The sequence below is a fragment of the Balaenoptera physalus genome, assembly GCF_965194825.1.
Source record: "Balaenoptera physalus genome assembly, chromosome: 6".
In the NCBI taxonomy this organism is placed as follows: domain Eukaryota; kingdom Metazoa; phylum Chordata; class Mammalia; order Artiodactyla; family Balaenopteridae; genus Balaenoptera; species Balaenoptera physalus.
Window position 1 is genome coordinate 124,849,798 of NC_138885.1, and position 21,826 is coordinate 124,871,623.

A 21,826-nucleotide genomic window follows, 5' to 3' on the forward strand; every position below is an offset into this window, starting at 1 on the left:
CCCCCGACCCTAAAGGAGTTTTCCCACATCAAGACTCCAGGGGAGAACACCTGACGCGGGGATGGAAAGTGTTTCAGGTGGGCTCTGCCTCCTGAACATAAATTAATTTTAAAATATCTGTAATACGTTGTGCTCTCTCCGGCTGAAGCAGAGGGGAAAAACCTGGAGACGCCCCTGCAGTCATTGGATAGTGTCACAACAGTGCCCTCTAGTGACAGACTAATGATAGGGTGAAAAACAAGGTAAGTATTGATGTTTACACACCCCACTAACAACATCCTGCTGAAATTCAGTCACCCTTAGTTTCGTGATTTAGACCATTGCACAAAGCAAGAGAAAATTCCAAGATGCAAATGCTAAACTGTGAAAGGGATATAAAAAGGACTGTGACTTATAATAGATGTTAGGTTGCCTCAACCACAGTCCACACCCATGGGAATTCAAACAGCCCTCGTGATGAGAACAACAGTGTCAATTTTTTTTTTTTTAAATATCAATTCAATATATGATAGAAGGGACATACTGAAAGCAAAGGGCAAATGAGTTTTTTTTGTTTTTTTTTTTTGACCAGGATTCTTTATTTATTTATGGCTGTGTTGGGTTTTCGTTTCTGTGCGAGGGCTTTCTCTAGTTGCGGCAAGTGGGGGCCACTCTTCATCGCGGTGCGCAGGCCTCTCATTATCGCGGCCTCTCTTGTTGCGGAGCACAGGCTCCAGACGCGCAGGCTCAGTAATTGTGGCTCACGGGCCTAGCTGCTCCGCGGCATGTGGGATCTTCCCAGAACAGGGCTCGAACCCGTGTCCCCTGCATTGGCAGGCAGATTCTCAACCACTGCGCCACCAGGGAAGCCCCAGTGTCATTTTTGCTGTGACTGTCCAGTGTGGCTACTTCCTTGAAGATAAAACCGGCTCCTTTGGAAGTGAGGCTCACTGGCCAAGGTGCAGGGAGTCTGGACAAGCTCCCAGAGTTAAAGGCAGAAGGCTTGGGGTATCTGAGGGTCCGCTTCCCTGGGGTCTAGCACACAGGACACACTTGTGGAATGGATGGAGGAGGCCAAACCTTTGATAGAGCACAGCAGCACCAACAATGAAGGAAATGTACAGGGATGCTTATACACTAAAGAGGAGCAGGGGAGATAAGGAGGGAGGTTCTGTCCACTGTCATAGGTCTGCAGTCAACAGATAGAGGAGGAAAAGTACACACCCGATAAATGGTGGAAATGCTGGTGAAGAGGGACTGCCCAGAGTCAACATGGCCCTAGGACCTAGGCAGGAAGGAAATGGTTTATCTCTATTATGGAATGGATGTGTCCGCCCAAATTCAAATGCAGAAGCCCTAATCCCCACTGTGGAGGTGGAGACTTTGGCAGGTAATTAGGTCATGAGGGTGAAGGCCTCATGAATGTGATTAGTGCCCTTATAAGAGACATGAGAAATAAGTCGAGGGGATGTTTTGTACAGCAGGGTGTCTATAGTTAATAATACTATATTGCATATATGAAAGCTGCTGAGAGTGAATCTTAAAAGTCCTCATCACAAGAAAAAAACTGTGTGGTGACAGAATTTAACTAGACTTACTGTGGTGATCATTCTGCAATGCGTACAAATATGGAATCATTATGTTGTATACCTGAAACTAATATAGTGTTATGTGTCAAATATACCTCAATTTTTAAAAAATCAGAGACATGAGAGAGTTCTCTCCCTTTCTCTCTGGGCACCACAAGAGGACACAGAGAAAACGTGGCTGGTCCAAGACTGGAAGACAGCTCCCACCAGAAATGGGCCATGTTGGCACCTAGATCTTGGGCTTCCCAGCCTCCAGAGCTGTGAGAAGTAAATGTCTGTTGTTTAAGCCACACAGTCTATGGCAGCCCCAGAAGACTAAGACAATCTCTTGTCTCTGGCTTCTAGAGAATGGAAGCCTCATAGGTGTTCCCAACCCTTGCTGTGCATTCACTGAACAATATACGTGTAAAAGCACCTACTCTGGTCCTAGGACTGCAACAGGGACTGGTGCCTGGGCTGCTTTCATAGGATGCCATCTAGTCAAGTCCCTCCTGACAGTGGACTTAATTTAAGACCTAAAGGACAAAAAGGGGTCCATCAGGGCAGGTCTGGGGCATGCTGGAGGAGCAACAAGGAAACCTGGGTGGCATGCCAGTTGTTGGGGCACAAGGTGTGGAGGCAGGGTGGCACCGTGTGGAAGTGGAGGTCTCCCTTCTTGCACCCCCTTCGGGGAGCAGGACAGCAGCATGGTTAAGGGTGTAGACGCCAGCCTGGCAGCCCAGATTCTAATCCTAAATGAGCCGCTTCGTCATTGTGCCGTTCCTGATTAGGCTCGCGACCTCTCTGTGCCTCAGTTTTCTCGTCTGTAAAATGGGGGTCATTGTAGCACTGAACTCACAGGACTGATGTAAAGATGGAAATACTTAAGTAAGAAATGCCCACCTAGGAAGGGGGTTCTCAGGTCAGCCATCATCAACTCAGATTTAGTATTACTGTCCTTCTTTACAATTACTGTTCTTAAAAGAAACACCTCAGAATCATCTCTGGCAAAAATGGAATCTGCAAATAGAATACATTGCTCATGCTAAGCAGAGACCTAGTTGTGTCTTCGGTAGTTCAGATGGATTCTCTGGAATAACTAGACTTTTTCAATGATGTTTTTGAAATGAAGTTTAGCAGGCTTGAATTCTTAATAACATAAATCCTAATTACGTGCTCTCTGGGGCCATAAGCTCCTTTTGTTTTCCTATCACAAATTACAGACAATATTTTAAATTGCTAATTGTAAGAAATGTTCAGGAAACATCTCAAACCTCAGAGAAAGGTTGGACAGGTGTGAAAGGAAGGAGAGAGCTGTGGGGAAGAGAGACCAGCTCGTTTCTAAGTGATGTGGGTTGAGCAGTCCCAGAACAGAATCCCAACAATGAATTGGAATGTAGCGAGAATTTCCTCAGAGAAGGAGCAAATCTTCTTTCTGATCCTCTCATAGCTTAGCCAAGGGGGCCCGTCAGAAGCTGCAGCTACAGGTCAGCCCCTTGAGGAATCTTGGGAGATGATGCAGAGACAAAGTATTTTAAACAAAGTGAAGAATGAAGAGAGTATCAGATTCACACACACACAGGAAGAGAGAGAAGGAAGAGAAAAGAAGGAAAGAAAAGAAAAAGGAATGAAAATGGAGGGGAATGGGGAAAAAAGGAAGAGAAAAAAGGGAGGAAAAGCCCACACACTCTGGCTTGGAGAAGACTCAAGAAAGGCAGCCAGGGTTAAGTTATCCCAGGAATTTCTAAGTTTTATAGCAAGGAGATGAAACTTAGGAGTTTCCAATCAACAGAAAATGGGTGTGTGCTCATGGCCCCATCCTTCTCTCTCCTCTCATCTTCCCCTTTCTCCATCTTTCTCTGGGAGGGAAAGAAGGGGTTCTCACCTGCTCCCACTCTTGCCTCCATCCCCTTCTGTGCTATCAGCACCTCCCATGCGTAACTGCGTTGTTGGTAGAGCGGTGGAAAGACCAGCGTCACCACCACAAAATCCCATTGTAATAGGGAAGAACAAATCTCACTCCACGTTAGATCTGTTTCTTTTACCTTAACATTTGTATTCTATTGCTTTTGCTACAACTTAATCTCTGTAAAGGGATATTGCCTATAGCTTAAGTGTACATAAAGGCCCATCTCTGGGAACCCTGTCTCTCATGCCTGAATATTAAACTAAAATACCTCTGTTCAGTTCACAGGAAACATCCTGACCAGGCTCACCTATGAATGGCTGTAGGAAGGAAGAAATTAACACCTCCCCTCCCGAGTCTGGCCGGAGCCAGGAAATATTTGCAACAACTTATCACCTTTTTTACTTTACCTTCTCACCCCGCCCTTCTTTGTTCTATAAAAGAAACTAGCATCCAAAACCCCAGCAAGATGGTTCTTTAAGACACCTGTCCACCATCATCTCAGTCTGCTGGCTTTCTGAATAAAGTCGCTATTCTTTGCCCCAACAACTTGTCTCTCAATTTCTTGGCCTTTCATGAAGCGAGCAGTACAAGCTTGGACTCGGTAACACCATCAGAGCTGAGGGCAGATGGGGTATAGCTGAGGCACCTGCACCACTTCCCTTTGTAAATCAAGGTGTGTCCCTCTCCTTCCCTCTCAGCCTGCAAATCCCCTGCTCTACTTCCCCTAACAGACAAACACGTTTGCAAGTTTGTAAATGTTACCATTTCTATTCATGCTTAGCAATATCCAAATAATGCTTGCAAAAAATGTGAACTACTATTAAGGTTAAAAATAGCCAAACAACTGTAATGCAACTTAGTTTTAATATACCTATAAAAAATATAAAATTATCTGATCATCAGGAGTCACTTGTGATACATTTTACATTTCACAAAATACAGTACAGGGCTTCCCTGGTGGTAGAGTGGTTGAGAATCCGCCTGCCAGTGCAGGGGACACGGGTTCAATCCCTGGTCTGGGAAGATCCCGCATGCCACGGAGCGGCTAAGCCTGTGTGCCACAACTACTGAGCCTGTGCTCTAGAGCCCACGAGCCACAACTACTGAGCCCACGTGCCACAACTAGTGAAGCCTGCGTGCCTAGAACCCATGCTCCACAACAAGAGAAGCCACCACAATGAGAAGCCTGTGAACCACAACGAAGAGTAGCCCCCACTCGCCGCAACCAGAGAAAAGCCCACGCGCAGCAATGAAGACCCAATGCAGCCAGAAACAATAAATAAATAAAATAGAATAATAGAATAAATAAATTTTTAAAAATACAGTATAAGTAAGTAAAGAGTCTGGATAATTTGATAATTTGGATTAAACTAGTTCATATGTTTGTCCCTGTTATATGTAAAATCTCTTTTGAACTTTAGGATATATTTGATCCTTTCTATCTGTAATTTTCCTCCTAGATGTGTAAACATGAATGACACACATAGTAAAAAACTTAGAGAGTTGGATTTCTTTTTTTTAATTGTAGCGTTGCTTTCACTAAAAGTTGTTTCAAAAAAAATCCTTTGTTGTTAAGACATTTTAAAAATGTGGGTCTGAAGGACCATTTGTGATTATAATATCTTACATATTTACAGTGTTTAACAGTATCCAAATGCTTTCATATGCATAATCTTGATTTTCCTAACAACCTTGGTACAGAAGATAAGGCAACAGAAGATCAAAGAGTTTAAGGTCACATATAAATAGTAAATTTTAAACTGAGACCAAAATCTGGGCCTCTCTCACATAGCCCACTGGCATTTCCATCCCATCATGCTGTAAATTGGATTCCTATAGTGAGTAGGAGGATACAATAGAGTACATTTTAAGAGTACACTCTTATTTTACAAGTCAATTTTGTAAGTTACTCATTCAAATTCCTCAATATTCTTTATGCTTTCCATGTACTTATATTCCTATCTATGTATTATGTTAAAGGAATTAGATAACCTCAAAAAAGTCGGAAAGAAACTTCAGAACCGCCTGCTGTGCTTTTCAAAGCAGCTCAGTAGTTCAACTTAAATAAGACTTTCATTTTTTTTAAACTCTTATTATAGAAAACCATACCAAAAGTAAGTTCTTCATTCCACATTCTAAGATCTAACTTTAATCTGAGGGAAAGAAAGAAAATGGGGATAAGAATATACTGATAGTATAGGGACAAAAATCTGTTAAGAAGTCGTGTCTTTGTCCATTTGCAGCTGTCTTCCATTTCTATTCTTTTAGGGGGACAGAGCACACAAACTCAGTCCAGTCTCGCTGCCATGAGATTCATGCTTAAGCCTGAACTCATCCTTCTCTCCAATTAGGTATACTCAGTACAGGGGTCTCCAAAAGATCCAGCTAAATCAGCACTTATAGTCACATAACATCTCTTCTGGAAAATGAAGTTCTTGGAGTCAAATAACCTTATAAATTAACTGAAACACACAGACCTCAGATTTTTTAAAAATGTGTGTATAGACCCAACCAAATAATACATCATATGAGCAACTAAGAATTTGTCCATTATGATTATAATTGCGATTCATAATATGGCCAATCTCCATCCACAGGTTGTGAATTCTTATCACAGCCTGTGCAGCAAGTGTGGTAATCAGCTGTAGAAAAGGTTCCCAGAGAAATAAGTTTGAACTTCCACCTGTTCTTAAGAATTGATAGAATGGATTTGTGATACAGTGAAACCATAAATAAGTTTTTGGTTTGATGGCCACAGAATGTATGTGTACCATATACCAATGTCTTATTCAAAGGTAGGTATTCATACACTGTGTTGCACGAATGGATGTATAAATGAATGAATAAATGAATGAGTATTGCAAAGGAATTCAGGAATTTGAACATGGCCAAAAAAAACCAGGTCCTGCTCCAGTGACCCAACCAATGCAATCTTGCTGCCACACTCAGTGGAGATCTCGAATCATCCAATCACATTCCACTCCTCTCTGCTTAATTATATGAACCACGGGCCCCACTGGAGTAGTGCGGAAACAAACAAGCAATGGAGGAGCCGGAAAACCCTAGAGCCTAGCTTTCATTTTTAACTTGATTCTTTTGGTTTCCAGGGTTGCTGCTCATTAAACAGGAAAAAAAGAGAAATGTTTGTAATGTTCAAAACACTTTGCGTGTTAACTCATTCCAGATGCAAACAACTTTAAAGGCAAAAATCACTAGAGGTGAGTGGTGAACAGGGCCTAGTTACCAAATGAGGTCACATAAAAATTAAAAAACACTAAAGAATAAGTAGCCCATGCTGCCCGGGGAGATAAGCAATGCAACGCAAGTAAAAATTAAAACCAAATTACAGACTCTAATCAGCATTGCATAACACATCCAACTTATTTGCATACAATGCAATTATCCTGATAGGTACTGAACTCAACACACCCAGCTGTGTTAGTGTGTCTCCAAGGACGTGAGGCATTGGGCTTTTTCCCTGTGCATTGGCTGTGTTCCCTTATGACCATGACGGGAAATAAACAACCACTCACCAGCACTGCTAGACTTTGAACATTTGAAATAAAAGCGATACAGATCTGTGCATGGCTAGCATTTAGGGCCCCTCAGATGAACAAGAAACAGGCTGATTCTGGGTCAGTGCTCCATTTCTAGAACATTCTATTTGATTTTGTATTTTAGAAAAGCACAGTTGTTTTATGCTATATAAAGAATTCTTCTGCTTCTTTTTCTTCACCCTGGGCTGGCAGAGGAAGGGGGCATTTTGAGATTGTCGTCCTGGTACAAAGGTCCCTTTGGCCAGCAAGTGACAGAGGATGAATGCTTTCCTTAAAGATTCTGTTGTTTTTGGAAGCAGCTGCCCCTAAGGAAGAGGTTGACAAGCAGGATGGTGGCTGGTGGGTCCAAAGATCCCTTGGAAATCTGCTCAGAAAAGATTGCCTGGGTCCAGAGCTGACCACGGTGAATCCTGTGTCAACATTCGTCTCTGCCTCTTGCTTCTCAAAGCTGTTTTCCCGTCTGAGGACCTTTATTCTGGCCCCGGGTTCCAGGTGGAGAGAAGGCAGAGGCAGCTGGGAGTCCGTAGCTGGGCTGCTGGGCTGGGCTGAGCGGCCAGGGCTTTTCCACGAAGTGCCACTAGCGCTGTCTGACGCTATCCGCCCACCAGGCTCAGGCCGCTCCACGGACCCCACCTTGAACCTCCTGCCCCGGCTCCTTCGGCTTCTCGGCTCTAGGGTCCTAATCGCAGAGACAGGGGTCAGCCTGGAGCCCTGGAGGAGCGTGTCAGCTCCCGAGGTGCCATTCAGAAAAGCAAGCTCACCATTCCTAACACCAAGTCCTGGATTCAACTGGACCTATGGAACAAGGAGAAGAGGAACAGGTGTAACCGATGTTTTCCATTAACTAAGTGTCAAAAACAGACTACATCCTATTCAGCCTTCTGCCATGCTGTGCCCATAGCAGACTTTCAATAAAGTCAGTTGAATTGAATAAAAGTGACAAGTACAATCCTTCAAAGGGATGAGTTGCCACCTTTGCCTCCTGGAAGGTCATTGGACATTATATTCTACCTTTTTTTTTTTTTTTGATCCAATGAAGTCTTTTTCTTCTGGAAATGGAAACCGGCATGGCTAGTTCCATATTCAGAAATCATTCAGGGTTGATATTAGACTATCCAATCTAGAGGAGCCTCCTTGTCATTAATTTTTACTTGAGCTCTGGTAGAATTTTGCAAGACTGACCTTTCTCCTTTACATATGAAGACTTCTTCTCCTTAACCTTCTATGTCAACACGTTCTTCTGGATTTTCTCCTTCCTTTCCATCCCCCCCTTCTCAGGGTCCAGTGAAGGAGCCTCCTCCCCTGTCAATCTGTGACAGGAGGTAGCTCTTCAGTGCTAAGCGGGCCATCTTCTTTTCTCACTTTACACACTCTCCCAGCCAACCTCGTTGAATCCCCTGCCTTCAATTATTATCTAAATGATGAAGGCTTCTGAAAGTCTAATTATAGTTCAGATCTGTCTCTTAAGCTTCATACCTACCTATCCAACTGTCTTCCAGCCACAAGGTCCTAAAACTCAACATGTCCCAAATTGAACTCATCCCCCTCCTCACCCTAAATCTGTTCTGCTTACTCTTTTCCCTGTCTTAGAACCTGGCATGGTTTGCCCCACATTAACCAAGCAAGAGTATCATTTTCCCTCCTCTATCCCTCATGTCACCCATTCCCATGGACTCTTTCTCCCAAAGATCTCTCAGATCTTCCTGTCTCTCCATGTCCACTGCCATTAACCCTAGGCAGGCTGTCATCAACTCTAGTCTGAATTACTGCAACAGCCATCCGAAGGGACACCCCATGGATGCCCTTTCCTCCCTCTAATCCATTCTCCACTCCACTACCAGAGGAGCTTTGAAAACAGTTTTGATCATGTCACCCTCCTACTTCAAGTGGCTTCCTACTCTTCTTAAGAAAAAATCTAAGCCCTTTAATATGGGCTCCCACACCCTTCACAGTCTGTCCCTTCTTACTCCAGCTTAATTCGCCACCTCTTCCACTTGCCAAAATTGAAATTTGTTCAATTCTTTGGACATTATTTGCTCTTTCTTAATGCCATTGTTTGTGTATATTATTTCCTTTGTCTGGGATATGTCACCTCTGACCCTTCTTACCTGTTGTTAACTCCAAGCTTACACATCATTTCCTCTTAGAAGCCTTCTCCATGTCACTGAATCTGAGTTAGGTACCCCTAAATATTGGCTCTGCCACTAATTAGTTGTGAGATTTTAGACAAGTTACCTAATTTTTCTGTGCCTCGGTTTCCTCATCTATAAAAGGAGATCATAATAAGTAGCAATGTCAAAGAGTTGTTGAGAAGATTAAATGATAACAGGGCCTGGAAATAGTAGTGCTGAACATAAGTTGGCTATTATCATCATCACAAATATTATTACTAGCTGTCCTAGCAGCCTGTACTTCCCATATCATAGTAGTTACCACACTATTTTGCACCTGTTTGCTCACTTCTCTATGTCTTCTTCTAGACTTTGCCAGCTGGAAGTGCCGGGATTGTATACACCTTCTTCATCATTGTATCTCCAGTACCTAGCACAATGCCTAACACATGGTAAGTAATCACTAGATGTCTGTTGGATAAATAAATAAAACTTAATGCCTAACAAACTATAAATTATTTGCATATAGAAATGTATGGCCCCTAATTATTAGCCATTAGGTAGATACAAAGTCTTACTAAGAAACTGCCAAAGGACATTTATCCTGTGGATGGCCATTTCTGCAGTCTTTTTTAAGAGAGAGAATATCAACTTTTCCTTTTTTAGGAGAAGTCCTTAGACGATATGGCAGAAGAAAGCACAAGATTATTAATGTAGAAATGCAGCTGTGTGCAGTTGGAGTGAAGAATTTCCAGGAGAAACATAATGCCAAGTGGTTGAGATAAATCTCTTGAGAGAGAATAAAGCTCCTCTTGCCAAAAAAGCAATTGAAATACATTTGTAGGAATTCTGATCATTTAGAGCCCATCTTTCTAAGAAATATTTGTAAAATGTTACAAATTGAGAGGTAGGTGTTTTCGAGTTTCAGGGAACATTAGTAATTATCTTGATGAACAGGAAGATCATTTGTCATTCATTTGGCTCTAAACACTTGAGAAATAAGAGAATATACATCACTGAAACATGATTAAGCTGTTAAGGGGCAGACTGACATCATGAAGGGAAAATAATATTGTCTTTTACTAAAAGTGATTCCAAGAGATAGCAAAAGAGGATTTCTCCTACATTGGGAAAAAAAAAAAAAAAAAAGATTGCATGGGAACAAATTATATAGATAATAAGAAACCCCAAAACAATGCCAAACTTGCTTACTTAAGAGTTGAATCTAGTCTCTTCCAATTAACTGATCTTTTGAAAGGTACTTATTTTAATTTATTAACCAAAACCAGTGATGTTAACCCACCATCCTATAGCAGCAGCAACCTTCTGAGCCATGCTTACAAGCCATGCCCTGATTCCTTCAGGGCAGCATAAAGCAAAGTATTGAGTGAGAGCGGGCGTGTAGGGTTGGAAGTGTGTGTGTGTGTGTCTGTGTGCCTGTGTGTGTCTGTGTGGGGTATGAAGAATGGGGAGGAAATGAGGAGAGGAACAAAGCGGGAGGAATAGAGTCTGAATGAGTGCCTCTGAGAGACTCAGAAATGAGAAAGGAACCCAGAAATGCTACAGAAGAAGCAAATGAATTACTTCATGAGAGGCTATCTTCTTTTATTTTAAATGGCTAATAAAGAACATCAAGAAGATCTTAGCTAAAGGTCTGTTGATAAAATGAAGAGAAATATATGTTTGCTTTTGCCAAACTAGCTTCTGGAATATTTACTTTTCTGAAGAGAAACTTATTTCCTGACAACAGGCAGTTAATCAATCAACAAATGGTTCAGAAGCAGCTGTCTGTCTGGTACTCTACCAGACATAAACATTTACAATAAAATACTGAAAAGAGATGGCAAGTCATAAAGTCCCAAATTATATGGTACAAGAATGAGGAAATCTATAATCAATTGCGTGTTACAAAGTTTCGGTGTAAAATGTTCTAGTTAAGAATGCGCTTACAGCAGGTTTCACAGAGGAGGTGGTGCTTGCACAGAGTCTTAAAGGATAGACAAGTGAAGAGGAAGAGAAAGACATCTCTGGACAAGGAACAGCTCAGGCAGTATATAAAGGCAGATATCCATAAAATGGAATATTATTCAGCCTGTAAAAGAAGGAAATTCTAACACATGCTACAACATAGATGAACCTTGAAAATATTATGCTGAGTGAAGTAAGTCAGACCCAGAAGGACAAACATTGTATGATACCAGTTAAATGAGGTCCCTAGAATATGCAAATTTATAGGGACAGAAATTAGAGGTTACCAGGGACAGGCAGTTGTGGAGTTATTGTTTAATGGGTACAGGGTTTCTGTTTGGGGTGATGAAAATGTTCTGGAAATAGATAGTGATGATGATGAAGTACAGTGTAAATGTACTATTAAGTACCATTAGGCACTGAATTCTACACTCAAAATGGTTAAAGTGATACATTTTTATGTTATGTATATTTTACGACAAAAAAATACATGGGTGCGGGAGTGAGCCTAGAGGTCTGGAAAGAAGGTTGGAATAACCAGAGAAGGAGGCAGCAAAGGAAACATTCGGGGGGGCCTGATTATGAAGAGACTTGAAATTCGGACAAGTGAGTTTTAATTTTATTTGCTAACTTTTGCTATTGAGCTGACAAGGAACATAAATCCAGCCATCATTTAAAAATGTATTCAACAGTCCTGTGCAGGATAAAGCAGATGCCTGGAGCCAGGGTGAAGAGTCAGAATGTTGTAATAACAATGCACATTTGAAGTTAAGTGGGTTTAAGGAAGGAAAGAGAAAAAAAGAAATGGCTCCAAAGGAAAACTAGAACAATTTGGGGTGGGGGGGGGTGCTGTCTGAATGTGGGTCTTCCAAAAAGAGAGGCTTTAAAAAAGACATGTTTCAAAACCTGTGCAAATGGGAGGGTGACCAGAGCTGGAGAAATTGGGGGCAGGGCTGCAGAGGATGACTTTGGTTTTGTTTGGACTGAATTTGAGATGAGGAGACGTTATGTTTAAATGGTCTTACAGGGAGTTGAAAAAGCCAAAAGCTCAAGAGATAGAGGAGATGAAAATACAGGAGTAAGTGGAACAAAGATGACAACTAAATGCCCAGGATGGGCTTTATTTCTTAATCTTAGGGAAACCTTAAACTTAGGACAGTGGTTCTCAACTGGGAGAAATTTCACCCCCCAGAGGGCATTTGATAATGTCTGGAGACATTTCCTGTTGTCACAACTGAAGGGAAGCAGAGTCGGTTCTAGTATCTAATGGTAGCACCGAGGATGCACTAAATATCCTATAATGTGTAAGACATCTCCCCCACGGCAAAGAATTAGCTAGTCCAAAATGTCAATAGTGCGGAGGTTGAGAAAACCTGATTTAGGGGCAAAAAGAGTTGAAACTTTGAAAAAAATGTCCACGTGATAGAGAGATAGGATAAATCCTTTAATTAGAAGATCCGAGTTATGGAAGCTCACAGAGATAGAGAGATAGGATAAATCCTTTAATTAGAAGATCCAAGTTATGGAAGCTCACAGAGATAGAGAGATAGGATAAATCCTTTAATTAGAAGATCTGAGTTATGGAAGCTCACAGAGGAGAAACTTTCAAGCAAGGAGTGGTCAGCATTTGCCAATACTGCTGACCCTGACCTCAGGCACTGGTGGCCTTAGAGAGAGCAACAAGTCTTCTAACATCTGTATGAGAGGTGAGAACACAGGGCAAACAGTAGCCCCCAAGACTGGAGAGACATACGAATGAATACGGGGAGTCATGGCTTCCCGGAAAAGAGGATCAAAAGTGGAAACCACTGCAGGAACCAGGACGGGGCGAGGAAAACCTCAACTGTAATTGGCAAATAGCTGGAGACTTAGTGTGGACAACTCTGAGAGTTAAAAACTCCAGGGGACCCTGTCCCAGGGGAGCCACCCCAGTTTTGTGAGATTTACCTCCAGGAGCGTGACTAGACTCTCACAATAAACATCAGAGAAAAATCCCCTTGTGCTTCCGGAAAGAGAAGGAGAAAAGGAACCTTTTTTTTTAATTGAAGTATAGTTGACTTACAATGTTATGTTAGTTTCTGGTGTATAGCAAAGTGATTCAGATCTTTTTCAGATTCTTTTCCATTATAGTTTACAACAAGATATTGACTATAGCTCCCTGTGCTATACAATACGTCCTTGTTGTTTATCTATTTTATATATAGTAGTTTGTATCTGCTAATCCTAAACCCCTAATTTATCCCTCTCCCCTGCTTTTCCCCTTTGGTAACCGTAAGTTCTTCTATGTCTGTAATTTTGTTTCTGTTTTGTAAGTAAGTTCATATGTATTATCTTTTTAGTTTCCACATATAAGTGATGTCCTATGATATCTGTCTTTCTCTGACTTACTTCACTTAGTATGATCATCTCTAGGTGAAAAGGGACCATTTTTAAATACTCCAGAGCGCTCTGTTCTTAAAAGGCCTTCTCTCAGGGGAAACTAGTTAACCAGAGCCTAACATGCTGTGTATTATCAGAGCCTAACTGACCTGGGTGAAGAGAAATACCCAACTCCAGCTTTCTGTAGCCTTCCATGTGAGAGAAGGGAAGTACTCAACTCCAGCCCACTCTAGCCATTCTCGCCCACCTAAGCAAGGAGGGAAAAAAAAAAATTAAACACTTGTGAAATTCACAATTCAAGGCATAGACTCACTAAGACAGAGACCTAATTATAGAATGCTTCCCCTCCCCCAACTCCTTACTACCACATTAGTAAAGGCTTATTTACAGCAGTTCCTATACCGGCTACATCATGCCTGGCTATCAGGAAAAAATTACAAGGCATTACAAAAGGTAAAAAGCACAATTTGAAGAGACAGAGCAAGTATCAGAAGCAGACATGGCAGGGATGTTGGAATTATCAGACCAGTAATTTAAAACAACTTTGATTAATATGCTAAGGACTCTAATGGATAAAGTAAACGGCATGCAAGAACAGATGGCAATGTGAAAAGAGAGATGGAAATCCTAAAAGAAGAACCAAAAAGATAAAAAAACAACAACACTGTAACAGAAATAAAGAATGCCTTTGATGGGCTTATTTGCAGACTAAACACAGCTGAGGAAAGATCTCTGAGCTAGAGGACATATCAATAGAATCCTTGCAAAAGAAAAGCAGAGAGGAAAAAAAAAGCCTGAAAAAAAAAAAAAAACAGAACAGACTATCTAAAGACTATGGGACAACTAAAAAAGGAGTGGTAGACAAATAATGGGAGTACCAGAAGAAGAGAAAGAGAATGGAATAGAAGAAATGTTTGAAACAATTATGACTGAGAATTTCCCCAAATTTATGTCAGACACCAAACCGCAGACGCATCCACTAAGGACTGAGACAGCAGAACGAAAACTGCCAAGTGGAGAATAGGGTAGCCCAAGGTATGCATTTAATAAACACTTGGTGGTTGAATAAACATTTGACATACCTGCTTATGTATTCAGACATTCATTCACTTACTGAGCATCTACTAGGTACCCTAATATCAGTCTCATCAAAAATACACATCCTAGGCTCTAAGAAGCATCAGACAGTGTGTGCTGACAGGAGGTTATGTGGGAAAAGACATGGAGAGACAGCTAGCAGCCTTCTTACACAGACAATAATTGCGCTACAGTTTCTACTTTACAAAGCACCTCCATGTATACTCTCCTTTTTGATCCTCATAATGCAAATTGTACATGTCAGTACCATTCAGTGTCTCTGTCAGTGACTGCTGATTACAGTCAGAATAAGATAGAAGCTACTTGGCAAAGTTTTTGCTCATTCACACAAGAATGGATTTGCCTACCATGTGCCAGATGCTGTTCTAGGTACTGGGAGTATAAGAGTGGACCAGATATATAAACAGCTCATGCAGCTCAGTATTAAAGAAACAAACACCCCAATCCAAAAACGGGCAGAAGACCTAAATAGACATTTCTCCAAAGAAGACATACAGATGGCCAAGAAGCACATGAAAAGCTGCTCAACATCACTAATTATTAGAGAAATGCAAATCAAAACTACAATGGATTATCACCTCACACCAGTTAGAGTGGGCATCATCAGAAAATCTACAAACAACATATGCTGGAAAGGGTGTGGAGAAAAGAGAACCCTCTTGCACTGTTGGTGGGAATGTAAATTGGTACAGCCACTATGGAGAACAGTATGGAGGTTCCTTAAAAAACTAAATCTAGAAGTACCATACGACCCAGCAATCCCACTCCTGGGCATATACCCAGAGAAAACCATAATTCAAAAAGACACATGCACCCCAATGTTCATTGCAGCACTATTTACAATAGCCAGGTCATGGAAGCAACCTAAATGCCCATCGACAGACGAATGGATAAAGAAGATGTGGTACATATATACAATGGAATATTAGTCAGCCATAAAAAGGAACGAAATTGGGTCATTTGTTGAGACGTGGATGGATCCAGAGACTGTCATACAGAGTGAAGTAAGTCAGAAAGAGAAAAACAAATATCGTATATTAACGCATGTATGTGGAACCTAGAAAAATGGTACAGATGAACCAGTTTGCAAGGCAGAAGTTGAGACACAGATGTAGAGAACAAATGTATGGACACCAAGGGGGGAAAGTGGTGGGGGGAGGGGTGGTGGTGTGATGAATTGGGCAATTGGGATTGACATATATACACTGATGTGTATAAAATGGATGACTAATAAGAACCTACTGTATAAAAAAGTAAATAAAATAAAATTAAAAAATTAAAAAAAACAAGAGTGGACCAAAAAAGGTCCCTGTCCTCATGGTGCTTACCTCCAGTGTCTGACCACGTGCCTGATGATGTGGCCTCTGCCCACCTGCCCATCCTCCTCCCCGCGACCCCCTCCCTTCTCTCCAGACACATGGAATCACAAGCACTTTTCTGAACATGCCTGCTAAGCAAATGCTATTCCACACATTGTCACCCGCCGTCTCCTCTGTTTGGAACACTTTCCTCCCTTCCCCATCTAGCTACTTCCTTCTGGGCCATCCAGCTCAGCCAGGCCCAGACATCACCTCTCCCGGAAGCTTTGCCCATCACTCTCATTGGGTCTAGCAACCCCCTCCTTTCCCCCCCACCTCACACACATGTCCATCCTGGAAGGGTTACACATGGGGAAGTTAACTTGTGATTATAGCTCTCCCTTAAATAGATATTGGTTTCTTTCTCTGGTGGACATTAGTCATTTTTGCCACCCAGCATTTGTCCCCTCACTGATCTTCCTTGGGGACCCTTGTCCCCCGCCTCCATGAGTACCAAGGGAATCTGAGTCCACAAAAAATCTCGGGATGCAGCATAGCAGAGCCTCTGCCTCAGAACTAAGCTAATCCACCTCATCCCGTTCCCCTGAATGCAATGATTGATTTAGAGAAGAGAATCGGATCCAAGTTGGTCCGATTGACGTGAAGTCCAGAAGTTCTGTTGGACCATTGTAGGGTGAGGAACTCAAAAGGATAGTCCTCAGAGCTGCTGGCAGCCAGCTGGTGACCACAAGGGCCTGTCTGAGGACGTGGCAGAGCTGGGGGTCGGCTCCTAAGCCTGCCTCAAGACTCAGGCTACTTACTTACAAAAACCAACTCATTTACCATCCCCTATCCTCTCTGCCCCCAAGGAAGTCTGGGCTGGGTTTTCTATCCTGAAAAATTCACCCCATTATAGGAGTGAAGTAGCTACAAGGTATTATCTTTTATAGTGTATTATAGCCAAGCCTTTGTATATGCTTTCTTCAGGGATTTTATATGACACCAGAAACAGAAGTTTCCAGAAGATAATCGCCCGTTTTGTTGGCAAAAGCCTAAACTCATTGACGTCTTTATCCAAAAAACTATTCTTCACTCCCCAAATTTGACTTAACTTTCCAAAGGAACTAAGTTGTATAAGCCGTGGTTCAGAAGTAAAAATGTCAGTTAGCCTTTGAAACAGAAATGTGTCCCCTGCTGCACACATATATTAAATTTTTGCTTGACAGTGAGGTTTAGATTCTGGAGATTAACTAAGGCTGAAGGAAAAACTTTAGATGCCTTGGAAATTAGTGAGTTATGTAACAGGCAGCTAACAGAAACAATGCCTGTCCACCTTATGTGAATGAGAAGGTAAATAATTTAGAGATCATTACATACACTATCAATATGACTCATATTTTATTAATAACTCAAAGCTGATGAAAACAAAATTAATCAAAAGGAAAGATAATTCATCTTCTAGCCTGTTTTTACTTTATCCGATAGGCCTTAAAAGGGTTTCTGACCATTTCTCACGGACAGGAATTTTGCTGTGAATATCACGTACACCTCCCTGCCTGCACACACTTACACACACACACACACACGTGCACACAGCCCTGGACTGCAGTGGTCAACTGCCTGGCTTTGGAGCCAGGTAAACACTTCCTCTTGTGTCTTGGGCAAGTAACTATTCCCTCTACCCCTCAATTTTCCCTTCTGCAAAACTTCCTATGTTGTAAGAAGGACTGAATAAAACAATCAATGTGAAATACATACTCTAGGGCATAATATGAACAATAACAGCTAAAACTGCATTCTAGGCACTATCTTGAGCACTTTATAAGTGTCAGGTCATTTAGCATAGATAACAACCTGTACTCTAGGAAGATGCTAATATTACCCTCATTGTGCTAATGAAGAACCCAAGGCTCAAAAAATCACACAGCTACTAAACAGCAAGGTTCAACTGCCACATAATCCTTCATAAGAAATGGCACATGGTAGCTATCACGATCGTGCTTGCTTTCAATAGGATGCCTACAGAAGAAGGCTTTAATTTTAAGATTTTATTTTGAAGGCTTCTAACTATATAACTTTATTTGGGGTAAAATTTGACAGTGATGCAAGATGCTTAAAAATTAAGTCAATAGGACGGCATACTTAACATCCCCAACCATAATTACAGCTTCAGCTTCCTTAGGTCCAGATGGAAAGAACTAATGATATTTCTGGACCCAAAGAGTGGGCAAAGTATTTGTGTATAGTTGAGGAGCATGATTAAAGGAAAATCTGAGAAGTAGAGTGTTGCCTGATTCTACTGCAAACTACTTGTGCAAGTTACCAGCTCACAGAATCTGAACTTCCTTATCTGTCAGATGAAGGGATTTTATTAAATCAGTGCCTCTCAACCACGCTACAAGCTACATATTAGAATCATCCAAGGAGCTTTTAAAAAGATTACCCAAACCATTGTGCCCCCAAAGATTCTAATCTAACTGACCTGGGGTGCAGCCATGGCATGGGAATGTATGAAAACTCCCCAGAGATTTTGGTGTGCAACCAAGGTTGAGAACCACGACATTAAATCATCTCTTGGATGTCAAATCACACAGTTCCATGTGCATCTAAAGATCACAGAGACCAAACAGAAATACCTGAAGGAGAATCTTGTTGCCGTCATAGTCCTGTGTTTGCCACCGGGTATGGCTGATGGGGACACACGGATGGGGTAGAAGAGGCACTAACTGGCCAATCTCTTGAACCTTGAACTGCAACACTGAAGCCTCTTTGGGGTCCACCGACACTCCAGGGGGCAGCTGCTTCAGGGAGAGCTGCAGGGCAAAGCTCTCGGTGGAGTAGAGCGCGAAGAAACAGAAGTTGCTCTTCTGCAAGGTGGCTTCCCTCTGCAGGATCATCTCATAGAGCCCGATGGCATCCTCGTAGTTATCAAAACTGCAGTAGAGCGTCACTCTCAGGACCTCGGTGCCACAGTGCACCTGCCTCACGCCCCAGACGGGCATCTGGTTGTCCAGACTATAGAATTCCTGATTGGCGAGAATATAGGGGCACGGTCTTCCCTGCGCATTCTGGGTGGGGTAGCACTGCCACGGCCAATGCTGTAGGGAGTCAAGAACGCGAAACAGCCGCTCCTCTCCGAGGCGTTCATGCAGGAAGAGCAGAACAGACATCCCCGGGAAGCGGGACCGCTTGGAGTGGCATTTGTCATAGTATTTCACTGGACTGACCCGCTCAGACACCAGAAAGACACGGACCTCTGGGCAAATGCAGTCCAGGAGCTGGTCCAGGGTTTGCTGCAGAAGCGAGCCATGCCCGGAGTTGGCCAGGAGGTGGACAGTCATGGCCAGAGGCTCCCGTGTCTCGTCCATCGTGGATGCCGAGGATGACAAAGGATGCAAGCGAGCAGGGCCCACTGGTCCAGCTTCTGAAATGAATGGAGGGGTTCCCACGTGCAGCCTTCAGCCCACCAGGAAGCCTTCAGGACTTCAGAGCCAAGCCCTTACCCTGTGCTGCGGGTCGCCGCTGGCCACACTGTGAGAGAATCTCCGCAAATCAGGCACAACAGCTTTCAGGACACACCACAGCGGCAGGGTCGATGTCACCCAGCCGGTGCATAATGTAACCGCGTGTGTGGGGCTGCATTGGGCGCTCCCAGGGTTTCTGTTTGACCTAAAAACCTATAATCCTGAGAAACACCCGAGTGGGTGGTTCTTACGGACACTCAGTAAAGGAAATGACCAGGCAAAAAGGAACACGAGTCGGCTCTGTGAGGCTGATAGCAATCTGTTTAGTTGAAAAGACATCCATTTTATGGACCCACAATGGGTTCTGATTTCCTCCTTACCTCCCTCCCTGTTTATAGTAAGCCACCTGAATACAATGACTGCTTTAAAACAATTCTCAAAACTTGTCTCTTTGCCAGGAATTTTTCCCCTTTGTCTTTTTATTTTATTTTTGAACAATTGATGCCAGGGCATTGAAGAGAAGTTACTTTATCTAAATAATTTTGACTGTTCACTGAAAATGATTCGCTCTGCTGCAAAGTCTGAGTGTACTCAAAAGACATTGATTCATGCCAATTCTTTAGAAAGAGTGAGAGCTTTCCAACGTCAATAATAATCATTGTTCATGTCTATTGAAGATTTACTACGTGTCCATCATAAACTGTCCCAGAGCTTTACATAAACTGGTTTAATCCTCCAGCAAATCTATGAAGAGACTATTATCCCCAAATTACTGAGGAAGAAACTGAGGCACAGAAAAGTTAAGTAACTTGCCCAAGATCTCGCAGTGAAAAAGTGACCGAGGGAAGATTTGAACCCAGGAACTGAGTGGTCTCCCTGTGAACCACAGAGGAGGTGCCTCTCTGGGACCTGGATGTCCCAGACCGGATTTTTCTTCCTAAGTATAAGGAAAGGACGCCCAAGCAGGTTCTTGTTGAGGACACACATTGCCCAGAGATTGTGTGTGCTGTTGAATCTTAAACTGAATAATCTTCAGTAAGAATATCCAAGCTCTAAACATAACACTCACCCTAATGTGTTCTAAATATTCATTTAAAAATCATTTGCTACTCTGATAGCTGTGCTTCTAAAAATGTGGACAAGCACATTTTTCTAAACATCATTCATAACATAAGCAATTTATTAATGCTTGTAGTGGAACATGGTGTGACTTGCTGTTTTACAAATTAAAAGGCACTTTTGTGATGAAAAATATAGTTTACTCTAACTTTATTTTATATATGTTGATTGCTTGAGTAGTAAAAGAACCAAATTTAACATCAAATATTGTTATCTGTGGAAGGGAATCATTTCTATTCAGATTTCCTTTCTAAATCTAACCTACACTTCTAATCATTTGCGTTTCATAAGTCCTATACTTTGCATCGGAAAAATCTATAAATATAGTTATTACAGATAAGTGATAAGTTGTTTTTTAATCACCACCAGTGATTCAGTAATTAAATTCATTTTGCTTCAACTTTCCCAGCATCATTCGAGGTTTTTTTTTTAAAGGCATTATATTTCTGAAGCTTTTTTTAAAAATTTGATTTAGGTTACACACTGGTGTTTGAAAGGCAATAACTTTCTCATCCCCCAGTATGACTCCCCTCACCTCTCCCCTGTCCATCCACTCACGGAGCTGACTCAGGCATTTGAGACTCTAGACACAGTTTTTGAAAACAGTCTTTGCAATTCTGGAAATAGCTCTAAAGCTTCGAGGAGAAAAATTATACCCCTGAGACAAAGATATTAACTCGCAACATTGTGTAGAAGGCAAGTGTTTATGCCCTTATACAGAAAAGGTTTTGCTCCTTTTGATGTTGTTGTAATCTTCCGTCTAGTGAGAAAACATTCTTTTTCCTTGTGAGGTTGTCAATTCTGTGAGGATTGAAAAGATGTCGTTAATCCGATGGCTGCCTAAGTGCCAAGAAACCGGGGGATGGGACAGGGGGGCACCACCACACTCCTTTCCGACTGACTGCCTCTGCAGTTATTTCTCCAAGAACCTGAAATATTGACGCCCCGACCTCACCTCCAGGGACGGCCTCCGTTCCTCACAGACCCCTCCGCCCACGGCAACGGCCAGATCCTCAGCTGGGCTCCCCTGCGCTCTTCATTTCTGCACACTGCCTCTGTTGAAAGCACAGATGCATATATTAGGGGAAGTCATCAGCTTTGCCGCCCGGTACCTGGACAGCTGACACTCGATTCTCTACCTTTTTTTTCCCCTGAAACTTGGCAAAAGATGCCCAGGTATCTGTCAGTCACCAGCTCCTGGACAGCCCCCAACTGGTCAACTCCTCAGAGCAAAGTGGAGAAGGTGGTGACAGGAGGCACCGGGAAATCTAAGAACTCAGCTAGTTAGGAGGATTTGTTGGAACCTGTGGACATCCTTCAGGATTTTTCCCTGCGGCAAATCTCAGAAATGTACGGGGATACATTCAAACTCCGAG

General features: G+C 42.4%; 1 protein-coding gene across 1 annotated transcript; it reads right to left on the reverse strand.

The window, feature by feature from the left end:
- Positions 1 to 573: 573 nt before the first annotated feature.
- Positions 574 to 20,758, reverse strand: FAM124B (family with sequence similarity 124 member B). The gene is made up of 2 exons (XM_082464674.1): positions 18,504 to 20,758; positions 574 to 7,808 (listed from the first exon to the last, which is right to left on the reverse strand). Exons 1-2 carry the CDS (start codon positions 19,233 to 19,235, stop codon positions 7,158 to 7,160), a joined length of 1,383 nt encoding a protein of 460 aa, XP_082320800.1. The 5' UTR covers positions 19,236 to 20,758; the 3' UTR covers positions 574 to 7,157.
- Positions 20,759 to 21,826: the final 1,068 nt, after the last annotated feature.